At 44.3% G+C, this 12,414-nt stretch overlaps 2 protein-coding genes across 13 annotated transcripts in view; one reads left to right on the top strand and one right to left on the bottom strand.

Annotated features, from left to right (window-relative positions):
• The window catches only part of SESN1 (sestrin 1), a 70,657-nt gene extending 66,229 nt beyond the window's left edge, over positions 1 to 4,428 (top strand). For 7 of the 9 annotated variants that reach the window (XM_082756949.1, XM_082756954.1, XM_082756953.1 and 4 more), the window contains 6 exons: positions 253 to 400; positions 1,044 to 1,156; positions 1,403 to 1,593; positions 1,910 to 2,054; positions 2,816 to 2,869; positions 3,303 to 4,428. In XM_082756949.1, the coding sequence (XP_082613075.1) occupies positions 253 to 400; positions 1,044 to 1,156; positions 1,403 to 1,593; positions 1,910 to 2,054; positions 2,816 to 2,869; positions 3,303 to 3,389 (738 nt within the window). In that variant the 3' untranslated portion in view covers positions 3,390 to 4,428. The remainder of the gene's footprint in view (positions 1 to 252; positions 401 to 1,043; positions 1,157 to 1,402; positions 1,594 to 1,909; positions 2,055 to 2,815; positions 2,870 to 3,302) is intronic. The other 2 variants (XM_082756950.1, XM_082756951.1) reach the window with 2 other exon arrangements.
• Positions 3,788 to 12,414, bottom strand: part of ARMC2 (armadillo repeat containing 2) — a 68,809-nt gene continuing 60,182 nt past the window's right edge. For all 4 annotated transcript variants that reach the window (XM_082756945.1, XM_082756948.1, XM_082756946.1 and 1 more), the window contains 2 exons: positions 10,851 to 11,008; positions 3,788 to 8,090 (listed from right to left, as the gene is read on the bottom strand). In XM_082756945.1, coding sequence (XP_082613071.1) covers positions 7,933 to 8,090; positions 10,851 to 11,008 — 316 coding nt within the window. In that variant the 3' untranslated portion in view covers positions 3,788 to 7,932. The remainder of the gene's footprint in view (positions 8,091 to 10,850; positions 11,009 to 12,414) is intronic.

The raw sequence follows: 12,414 nt of genomic DNA, 5'->3' as shown, positions 1-12,414 counted from the left end.
GGTTCCAAAAAGCTGTGAGTCTTAAAAGATACTAAAAATACCAGAGATCTTATTGAGAAAAGATGATGACTAAATGTGAACTGTTAGGTCAGTACAGATTTCTTTCAAGAGCCATTTTCCTGGAAAAATCAGTATTTAATGATTTAAATGAAGGACACAGCCTGCATTTAAATTTTCTGGCTTGACGATTTCTCCTGTAATTGTCAGTTCTTGTTACACAGGGAAATGAACTGTTTGTGTCTCCTTTTCAAGACTACAGAGTCCGTCTGTGAAGTTGAGGCTCTCATGGAGAAAATGAAGCAGCTGCAGGAGTGCAGAGATGAAGAGGAAGCCAGCCAAGAAGAGATGGCCACCCGTTTTGAAAGAGAGAAGAGGGAAAGCATGTTCGTGTGTTCTTCAGGTAGCGCTTCAAAGCAAAGCAGTGGCAAGATTTATGGCACCGCAAACATAAGTATTAACTTACTGACCAATATTGTGTTTAGTAGAAGTTTATTTCCAACAGCATGTGAAACTTTTAAACCTCTTTCATGAGGTGCTGTAAAAATAAGTCCTTAGATGTAGCTTTTTAAGTCTACAAAACGTTACAGATGACTGTGAAATAACAATCTGTTTGAACCTGAGGGTTGTTGCAGGTTCTTTAGTGTTTTCCTGTAAAATAAAGCTGGCACGGAGGACTTAGAGGTCTTTTTTCAATAAGCTCTCTGTTCCAAACCAAGTTTCCCCTTTACAGTTTTAAAGACCTCCTGAGTTCAGAGCAAAGTACCCCCTAGGCCAGGGGGATAGGGTGAAGACTGGTACATAAAAGAAAGGAAAAAAGATGTTTGCAGATCAGAAAGATTCTCAGTGTTTTTCACGGAATTGCCTCTAAAGAAAGGATAGTTGAATTCACACTGAGGTGTACCAAAGAATTTTATTACAGGTATTCCAGTGAAACTGTGTTTATTTAAAAAAGCACAGGCTCCCATTCTCCTGTAACAGTTCCCCTAGTACATTGCCAGTTTGTTCTTACTGAAATTGCATGAAATTCTCTTTGCAATTAACAGAAGATGAAGAATCAGCACCCACAAGAGATGTGTCTCGTCACTTTGAGGATACCAGCTATGGCTACAAAGACTTCTCCAGGCACGGCATGCACGTGCCCACCTTCCGAGCTCAGGTAACAAGGACGGGGGCTGCTCTCAGGAAGCTTGGGGTGCGGTCTGTTTGGTGTCTGGCAAATACCAAACCCAGAAAGTGCTGTGCTGTAACTTACTGCCCCATGGATGGCAAGACTTAGAGCAAAAACCAGCTGAACAAAACCCCCATACTGGATGATGTGCCCTGAGAGAGATGACATTAACGCACGAGGCCTTCACAAGTTCATTTCTGAAATGCTCCATTCTGCGTTTTTACTTCTTCTAAGGATTATTCCTGGGAAGACCACGGCTATTCCTTGGTTAACCGTCTTTACCCAGATGTGGGACAGCTCCTCGATGAGAAGTTTCACATTGCCTATAATCTGACTTACAACACAATGGCCATGCACAAAGACGTGGATACCTCAATGCTAAGACGAGCGATCTGGAACTATATTCATTGTATGTTTGGAATAAGGTCAGTTTTGCTATGGTGTTTTATACATATCAGCTTTTATCTTATACATATTCTATACATAATTCTTATTCATATACATAATTCTATATAAAATAGCTTTTTTCTTTCTTTTTTTTTCTCCTCGGAGCAAAGCAGAGCTATTTATTAAGCAAACATGCATGTTTGTTTTTATTTTAATCATATTTATACGTTTGGGGAAGGGCCACTAGTGGTACAGATTACACAGTAATTTATTTTCTTGAAGGAACCTACAGCCAAGGCAAGTGAAATATCTGGTTCTGGAAAATGAAAGTGTTTTTCTTTCAATTCTGAACAGATACGATGATTATGACTATGGTGAAATTAATCAGTTGTTGGACCGCAGCTTTAAAGTTTATATCAAGACTGTGGTTTGCACTCCCGAAAAGACCACAAAAAGAATGTACGATAGCTTCTGGAGGCAGTTTGAACACTCTGAGAAGGTACAGTGCGCGTGTGGTCTGAGGGACAGGGGTGGGAGATCTGTTTGGCATGCTAATGCCACACCTACCCAGCTGGCACTCGAGCTTTGGCTGATGTGACTGGGATTCTGCTCGTGTTCAGTAAATTAATTCGGGGGTATAGCACTGCCCAGACTGAAATATTGTTTCTTAATCAGTGTTCATATCAAGGGCTCCATTTCTTGCTAAACTCCTCATGAAAATAGGTTAGAGATACCTAGTTATAACAGGGATACTATAACTGATGATTTAAGGGTGAAACAAAACCCTGTCTATGGTTTGTTTCTTTTTTTGTTAACTTACAAGCTTTCAAGCACATAAACCCTTCTTTAAAGCCCCAACCCTTGCATCTCCTTAACCATCAAAATCCAAGGATCTTACATGTTCCCGAATGCAATCACCAGCCAACTCTCACCGTCCTCATGGAAATAATATCAGTGAAACCAAACACAGCCCCTACATGCCAAACCAAACTCTCAGCCAACCTGCTGCCAGTGAGAGAATGCTTTTCACCCCCCTCCACCACATAGTTTCTGATCTCCTCCCCAAAGAAATACAGTAAATACATGGAGAAGATGAGCTGGGGCACTCAAATTCGTACCTCTGGCAGCTACTGAAAGCCTCTACCCCAACGGAGACGATAGTTTCACGGCATGTTACAATTTCTGGCGTGCCTCACCTCAGCTAACCACTCCTGTGTTGTTCAGGTGATAATTACCTGTGTTTCTCTCTCTGTCCCACAGGGGCAAACGACCTTATCACCTCTTCCTTTGCTAACAACCCCCTCCGCTCCACAGGTACCAACCACCCTTTTGCCTTTGACTAATTAATTAACTGAATTAAGCTCAATTTCAGCAGCTGTTCCCAAGCTGCACATAGTCTGCTGCTGATGAAGGGCTTCTGTGCTTGAAAGCTTGTCTGTTTTTTTCCCAGCTAAACCAGTTGGTCTGCTAAAGGTCACCTACCTCTTCTTATGACCCTGGCCCTGCTTAAACGTACCCGTGCCCCATTGCTGCGCCGTGCTACGGTACCGGAGCGTTCCTTAAATCTTCCCTCCTTCAGCAAGCTTTCCTGATAGAGCTAACGAGCTGGGTAGCTGAAACCTGCAAGGCGCTCCCCCTCTGCTGAGGCAAAAACTAATACGAAACCCACAGCCCCACAGACTTCCTTTTACCCGAGCACGTCACTGCGAGCGCTTTGCTAATGCTCAACTTGTTTTGTTTCCGAAAGGTCCATGTAAATTTGCTTCTGGTAGAAGCTCGGATGCAAGCCGAACTACTTTATGCTCTGAGAGCTATTACTCGCTATATGACCTGATGCCTCCGGCTGCCTGGCGACGTTGGAATGTTGTGCAGCTGCAGTGTGGCAGAGGAAGATATGAAGCCTCAGGACCAACGGTAGCTATAAATTAAGACGCCCATTGTGCCATAACTCCTTTAGTTTCAGCTATTTCCGTGTTTGGAATATCGCTGCTGCCAGTAGGCAGTGAACGCTTGGCAGTTGAAAAGACAGGGTTGTGCAGAAGTGCTGCCTGATCATGGTATTTTGGCTTTAGACAGCACGGGACACTCTATGAACTTGTGGCAATATAGCAAATGATAGGCATATAGATCTTCTAAGGCAAATACGACAGGAGTTGGAGCGTGAAAAGAAGTGGGACTTGATGACATTTGCTTTCCCTACAAGAATAATCTTAGAAAACGTTGATGCTGCTATTTGTGCTGGTGGAGTGAACAGACACAGGCTGTTCCAGTTAAGCTAAAAGTGAAAGTGAGCACTGCTATTGTCTGAGCCTTTATTGTGTGTGGTTTCAAAAAAAGCCTCGTTACTTAGCTTTTTAATCAGAACTCAACCTCTTCTGTCCACACTGATGATTTGAAAGATAGCAGTCAATTTTCTCAAATAATTTAGCCTTAAGATGCTAGAGGACGTTTGTTCAGCATTATTTGGTGAGCTCCAAAGTGCAATGGTCTTCCTATGGAGAGGAGAGGACATCGGTCCTCCGAGCTTTTTAGAGATCTAACTACACGAAGTGTCAAGTAGCTTCTTGTCCTGTTTTTCAACGGGGAAGCGATACCTGTTCAGGAGCTAGGACAAGGTGTGGGAATGTTGTTCTAGACTGCCAAACAGTCCTACTGTATTACATGCCCAACGCTGGTCTTACTGATTTTTTTGCAGTTGCTTAAATAACTAGGCTAAATACGATCTATTTTTAGTAAATCAAAACATGATTAAAAATGCTGACATTTAATATACAGTGGTTTTGGAGAACACATGAATACTTTTGTATGAGTGTGAATCGCTTTTTAAATTTGTCAGTATTATTGGTATTTTTTAAATAAAGGTAACAACTTTTTCTCTTGGTGGTTGTGTGTGGTTTAACTTCACATTTCTCTTCCTGCTGGTTGACTCACTCGTTCACATACCTGGTATATTGAAGACTTTTAAAATGTCTGAAACAGTAACTGAGCAGACGTACTTAAAATGACAAACCATGATGTTTTCAATTGAGTCTAAAGTGGTAGGAGATAAAGTTTTAAAAAATGTACTTAGCTCTTCACTAAAATTACAGCGGGAACACCTCTCGCATACCCTCCTGGTCTCCTCCCTCATTCCGTCCCTCAGCCCTCTACCCACTATCCAGGTAAGCTCTGCCACACAGGGTTTTCTGTTTCCTCACAGGTAACAGGCATGAGGTGACTGGAGATACCAAACGCATTTTTTATACAACCACTTCTTTTCAACAGCTAGCTCTAAATACCACTTGGAGATTAACATGGATTTTAAAACGGTCCAGCAGTGAACTTAGTTCCAGATTAGATTGCTAGTTTTCACAGACAACTGCCAAAAAGGCCTCTGGCATCAAAAGGGATATTCACTTCTGTGCAGTCGGGCTGAGGAATTTATGGCAAGGGGCACCAGGGAGTGGGACGGGGATTTAGAACAGTTCAGTTGGAAGGGATCAACAGTGATCAAGTCCAACTGCCTGACCGCCTTTGGGCTAACCAAAAGTTACAGCATGCGATCTAGGGTGTTGTCCAAATGCCTCCTGAGCACTGACAGCCTCGGGCCACCAACCACCTCTCCAGGTAGCTGCTTCCAGTGTCTGACCACCCTCACAGTGAAGGATTTTCCCCTGATGTCCAGCCTGAACCTCCCTGGCACAGCTTTGTGCCGTTGCTCTGCAACCATTTACTGCAAGCCCATCAGCCAGGTCATTGCCCAGCCTGGTGTGAACGTGTTTAGCTCACAGGTGGGCAGTTTGATACCATCCTTCTGGACAAAGGCCTTATTGAAATCCAGAAGGATTATGGCTGATGCCTGAGTGACCAACTTTTTGGGACACGCTCCTACAGCTGGCCGTAATGGGGGTAGAAACTTTGACCTGCTTACAGGAACGTAGGAGCCTACTGCGTAAGGCAGGAAAGCAATGGATTTACCCAACCCCACAAGTGGAGTTAAGCTAGCTCAGACTGGTTTCTGTCACCACAGCCCGCTCTGAGAACACTTCAAATCCAAGAAGCTAAAATATCTAAAATGATCTAGGGGAGAAATTAATAAACTGTTGAAAATTGTGACTAACAGGAAGCATCTGCTATTTCCTCTTAACTAAAAATACAGGATTTCTGAGGTTCCAAAAACAGCAAAACTTTCCTGTCTGAAGGCATATCATCAAACTAACTTATGCCTAACGGCGTACAAAAAAAAGTGTCTTCCCAACCTGTGAGTGGAGTTTCTGCAGCATCTGGTCGCCCTGCTGTCCTTTTACTGGTTCAGAGGTAGACAGGAAACTTCCAGAAAGCCCAGACTGCCTGGTTCCAGCATCAAACCTCCAGACACAGGCTGGGACATGCACACACTCGCTCCCCTTTGAAGCAGTAAAGAGCAGCGTGTGCGAAGGGCTTCACACCGTCACATTTTCAGACAGGACTAACCACAACCTGCGATTGTAACCATGCACAGAGCTACTCACCTTGGAGCACGGGGCTGAAAAGTGCTCGGGGTTTTCCCCCTACCAACGCTTTTGTGGTCCTAAGCAGTGCAGAGCAAGCAAGACTGTTAAGAGCAGTGACAATATCTTTAAAAACGTGAAAACAATCAGTGACAGTGGCAAATTGCTATCGCTGCACAGAGCAGCAGCAGCGTGGGATGCCAAGGTGTGAGGAAGGAACAAGCCACGACACCAGCATAGTCGCTGACGTGGTGTGAGCTGCCCTCGGCTGCTGCATGGCGCAGCAGCAGCACCTCGCCCGAGTGTCATGGGTGGGAGTTGTGTTCAAAACTCACCCCAAGAGGTGTAGGTGGGGGAAGCTGCCCAAAAGGCCTGGCAACGCGTGGAAGGAGACGGTGTGAGCGTGGCCTTGCTCCCAGCGGCAGCGTGAACACACCCAGTCTGCGCCAGCAACCTTTGAAAGAAAACCAACCAAACAAGCAAGAAGAAAAAGCACAGCGTTTTCTTTTGAACCTCTGGTTACGGGAGCGTGACAGAGCCACCTGCCCCATGAGCAGCAATTAACAATCCTCTCCAGCAGCCCCTGACTTTCCAGCTCGTATTTTCAGCTCAAAACTTTGCATATCTGCACATGTTCAACCAAGACAAAAGAAAAAAAGACAGCGGCAGAGGCTGGGTACTTGGCCTCTAAATAGGAACGGCTCCTGAAGTCACAGGAGAGCTGCACTGAGGTTTGCCACAAAGACAACCAGATGGCGGAAGATGTTGTAAGAGTACATCAGAAATTCAGCATTTTGGGGCTTAGAATTGTTAACCACCAGTTTTGTTCAGGAAAAGATGTGGACCTGTGAAGCTCCATGAGTGCTCTGAGGCCTCTGCTGTCCTCTCTGCTCCACCCAGCGCTCCCGCATGTGCCTCTTCCTGAAGCCTCCACAGGACAAACTCTTGATAACGAGGACAGCGGTGCCCCAGCTTCTCTCTCCAGCACGGGACACCCAGTTTTGCCGTGCTACAGAGCACACCACACTGCTCCGGGCCTTTGTTCACAGTTCAGCTGGTCGGATCCCTGAAATAACTTGCATTGTCTTTGAACAGATCCTAACTGCGCGCATTCCTGCCATCTCAGGGACTCGAGCAAAAAAAAAAAAAAAAAAAAAAAGCCAGTTTCAGGCAGATATTCAGCATTTTTCAGTTCTGATTAGACCTTCTGACAGGACGTAGCCACGAGGTCTTTTCCACTGCCTCCCCACCCAGCACTGCACAGCGTGGTGGTTGCCTGCCTCTCGCCTTGATGCGGCCGCCAAGAACAAATGCCTGCAGCGCTCTCCTCACAGGGGAGCACTTCCCCATCGCGCTGCCTTTAATACCCTCAAGAACCAACATCCGCTCGTTTTGCCAAGAAGCAAATGGGGCATTGAAGCCATTTATCTTCCCCCCTCAAAGTGGGAAAAGAAGGGATAACGACTGCGAACGTTTTGAGTTCAGCAGAGCTGTTGCTAGAGCCAAACCATGCTCAACAGCTGGGCAGTTCTCCTCTGTGGGCTGTAGGGACAAAAGGAACGTTGCAGATTTCATTACCTTCGCTGAAGCTTTCTCCTCACCAGTCCCAAAACCTGGACCGTGAAACCTTACCTTTGTTTCAACTTGCCTGCCAAGCAACTACATAATTAATCGACAAATCACACCGAACAGCTGCTTGATGCACTCAAATGTATTGTAAAAAGCAATTACACATGCAAAAAAATCATACAAGCTTCTCAGAAGATAGTTTCCAGTATATAAACGCCAGGCTTTACTAACTTCCTAAAAATTAACTTCCTGTGCTCCCCACCATACTTACCAATGGCAATGACCAGGTACATGAGAAACCTACAGCTGTACAGTCTACATCACAAAAAATACGACTGATTAAAATGCAGTAATGGTCACAGCTGGAACCAAGGAGTGATGGCTTTGAATTCTGTCAAGAAGTTTTTCTGCCACAGGTTTGAACTCTCTCTCCCAATAGCGTTTGTGGTAGTCCCTTAAATCCCTGTCGAGGCTGTAATCCTGTACCAGCTCCTCATCTGTAATCAAGGAAAATGCCACCATCAGTTCCGAGTTAATATTTACCAACTACATACTTTCTGACCACAGCACAGACAACTGTCCAGCTGCATAAGTTCAAGACTTAAAAATAACCCATGCTGACGACAAATGGAGCATCCCTGTCTCAGGGGCTTGCCTTTGACTGAAAATAAAGGATGTCAGAAAATGGTAAGAAGTGTATTGTAGCTTCTACTATTCTCACACCTCAAGCTATAGCTAAATTGTGTCTCTGAGGCCAAGCACTTATTGTGACTGTCAGCCTGGAAGCTACATGGGTTTTAATATTACCTACAAAAATTTTGCTAATGTTAGTAAATCTGTTCATCTAACTCCAACTGTGGTTTTTGTGTCATAATTACTTTGCCAATCTGGTTTGTGAAGACTCTGTCAAGCTGTGTCCACTGCCATGCTTAAAGCACTTGACCCAGACTAGTTAATACACTACTGGTGCCCTCCCTTCCTCACAAACTTCATAAATAAAACAACAGTCTTAACAGTGATGAGGAACGTTAGGAATGAAAGGACATCATCACTTGTTCTTTCCCCTCCAGTGTGCCTGGCACTGGGTGTTGCAAAGAAGCAAACCCTCACAGGAATCAGTCCACAACCAGGAGCATGCTCCTGAGTCAGGGCTCTACGAACACGGCTGATAACACTGAACAAACGTTTTCCTGCAAGAGCGTGGCACAGTTTAACACACAGAAAGCATATTTGACAGCACTTAGGCCCTAAACGGACCAGAAACGAAGGTGCAATCCCCCACCTAATGGGCAGCGTGACTTATCTTTGCCCTAGGCTGTGAAAGAGCACCAGGTTCACAATCTGTTCAATAGCTCTTAAAGAGAGCTGCCTGCTGGGAGCTGAAGGGCAACTTCCATTACCCACGCTGAGTCAATGCTTAAACACCAGCTATTAATGTGTAAAAGAATGGCAAGGTGCCTGGGAGAGCAGGGAGCCTGAGCTGCAAGCTGCAACAGCCATAAAAGAAGAGGCTGAAGTATTCATCCGTGGAGATGGCTCCATTTCATAGGAGGTTACCAGCAGCAGCAAGTGATGTTTGATTTCCAAGCCACTGCAGGGCTTCCAAATTGCCAGAATGAAAGAGAAGCTGATGGTGAAGTAGCTTCCAAAATCACAAAATGCTAGCCTAAAATGGGGGTACTGCATGGAGGGGAGATGCCTCTTAGGAGGCTTTATGTAAAAAAATAAAAAAAAAAAATAAAGAAAACAAACATTCAAGAATGGAAATGCCACATCTCTGCAGGAGGAAACCTTGTAATCAGAGATAAAACCCAGCCTTAGACAGTGGATCCACATTCAGGTGAACCACGGGATAATTTAGGTTGGATGGGAGCTCCACGGGACACCTGGGTCAGGCCATGCCCACCGCAGAGCCAGCTCAGACGAGGCTGCTCTGGTGAGGTGGTGTTGGGTTTTGAGCACCTCCAAGGAGGGCATCTCCTCAGCCTTTCCGAGCAACCCCTTCCCCTGCTTGACCCCTGTCACGGGGGAACCTTCTCTGAAGCGACACAAGGCTACTTCCACTCCCCTTTGGTTCCTGCATATCCACTGTCACCTTGTTCCAGGTACAGGAAAGACAAAATAGAGGGGAGGAGGCCACGCACAGCAGGTGGACTGAGGTGTCTGCTGTGCCGTGCTCCATCGGCACGCCCTCAGGAAGCTGGAGGACAGTCTGACCGTCAGAAGTTGCCTCCTGCTTCCTGAACCATAGAACCAGAGCAATGGCAGGTCAAGGCTGCTGCAGGATACAATGGGAGGATGAAGATGTGGGACAATATTAACCAGCTGCTGTTACTGGGAATTTGTTGGCTCTTAACACACAGAGGAACCAGATCCAATGAGTAACGTGAGCTTTTTTTTTGTTGTTCTAAAGCTCCTCCTGTGACTACAGTTTGAAGGAAGACAAGCCTTCTGATTTACTTCTGACCTATTTTTGATTAATTGTCATTGCATGCTGGAACTGGAACTGTGATTGTACACGAACGGCCAATTCATGAAAGCTGTACTCGTTAACGAGAGTTCCAATTACTCCACAGCCTGGGCTCTGCAGTCAATTTAATTGCTGGAATAAGCAGTGTTAAATGCAGAGGGAAAAAAAAAAAAAAAAACAATTAAGAATTATCCAAAACAAAGATACATATTCATTGCTGCATGCCAGAAAATTCAAGTACAGTTGTGGCTGTGAAGTTTGCAGTTCTGTTGCAGAATATTAAAAAGTGCACTCGTGATCTTGAAATACTGAGCATTTTCGGATAAATAAACGGGATTACTTCTCATATTAAGGTATGCTATAACTATCATTACAACAAGGGATATAATGAAAGCAATGACTTATGAAGTAGAATTAAAGAATTTTTTTCTCTGACCAGAAAAAAAATCCTCACAAAACCCACCCAGTTTTCTGATTGTCTAAAACAAAATAGACCACAGGGATCTCAATTGTATCTGGGTATGACTAACAGGTAGTCTTCTTTACAGCAAGCATTAATCTTTATTAAATTTCCCCTTAAAACCAAATCAAAATTAGTTAAGGTCTGCTCCAATTTCATTTACATTTTAAACGTGCTACATGACAATAAACCACCGTGTTGCTGGATATTCTGTATGGGCCAACCACTTACGCCCCACAGACAGACTTCCCACCCAAACAATGCTGCTTTGATTTTGCCCCTTCTATTTCTATTATTAATTAAAGGGACCAGCACTGTGAATCTCACCTAAGAGCGACGTGAGCAGCACCAGCAGTGTGTCAGTATCTTCCCCAAAGCATGAGGCTGCACTTGTGATGTTTTCACTGTAGTTCCACAGGGTTTTGCAGATCAGACAAGCCAGCTGCCAGTCCGCTGGCCCAAAGTCTCGTAAACAGTCGACTAACCTGTCAGTATCAAACACAAACAGTGCTTTGCTCCATGCAGTTTTCTCCTGAGCCCTTCAAAATCCAGGCCGTCTAGAAATGTGTAGATTCCATGAAAGGTTGCAGGAAAATTCTACGTTAATAAACTTAAGATGCTATTCTCTTCTTTTTCACTTAGTCTAGTTCCCTAAGGATGCAAATGTGCCTTTTGCTCACATCTGTGTACGTATGCCTGTCTGCATCTGTCCATCTCCAGTAACTTTTTAACCCAGCTGACCAATTTCATTCACGTATACGTCACAAATGCAACCAATTCAAAGATGCTGAATTCCAACAAATTTCGTGGCCATCTGTGACTGTCCCAAATCTGTAGCTATCACAGCAGAGATTGCAGTGGAAGCAAACCTTATCAGGCACCAAAAATTCACCTGGGAAAGATGATATGAATGCAGAAAAAGCTTCAGTCAGAGCTTCCAGCTTATTACACATCAGAGGATCTAACCAGAAAACTTTCACCAGAAGACTTGTCCAAAATAATTTGCTATTTCTATGACTCACAGAATTACCTCTTAGGTTCAGTGGAGTCTGACTATTTTGCAGATTTCATCCCTTCTTGTATTTGCTCAGCCTGCATTCCCAGTGGACTCCTCTCAGAACTGCTGGTTTTATTAAGCACCGTTAGGTTCTTGGCCTTTCTCCCAGTCTCACCTCTTTGCAGATATCAAATGCAAGCTAGATCATAAGCAGGACTCTGAAATTAAGCTATAACTTTTCTGCGTGTACCAGTTTACATACAGTACCTAGCCACAGTTCTCATTACCAAACAGCATTGTTCACACGTCCTGGGGCAGCAGAAGTAAACACTGTTTTTCACCTGCTGTCCCTAGTGATCTCTCTAATAGCAATCCTTCGCTGCTGTTCTCTTCCTGGACACTATGATGCCCACCTTCCCTCACTTCCTGGCTTCATCGTGAGAGTTACAGCCTGGTGATTAGTAAAGGAACCACAGGATAGCTATCACATTCAGGCGTGGCTGGAAACACCAGTAACTGGAAGGCAACCAAAAGAAAGTTTGCTTTTTTCTTCCCTCTCTGAGAGCACTTTCTGCAAGAGACTGGCATGCATCCGATGAAAAAACAAAGGATCTTGCTTTAATTTTTTGAAGTTTATCTCTCTGATGAGACTAATTCCTTGTTTTATTAGAACCACTATATATTGGTAGAGTAACCTCATTCCCAAAAATCCACAGAGCTGACTTTTTTTTTTTTTTTTTTTTTAAAAAGGAGGTCACCCTGACTGTAATCACTTGCATATTCTCTGGATTCATTTCATATTGTTAGCTTTTCCTTCCTGCTTCACAAATTTAGAGGCATAGAATAGACAATTTCATACTCTATATGATTCTGTATGGTAGACATTTCTCCTAT

Source organism: Aythya marila (assembly GCF_965140915.1).
Source record: "Aythya marila genome assembly, chromosome: 3".
NCBI classification, from domain to species: Eukaryota; Metazoa; Chordata; class Aves; order Anseriformes; family Anatidae; genus Aythya; species Aythya marila.
The sequence above is the reverse complement of the archived record's forward strand: the minus strand, read 5'-3'. Positions and strand labels throughout refer to the sequence as shown.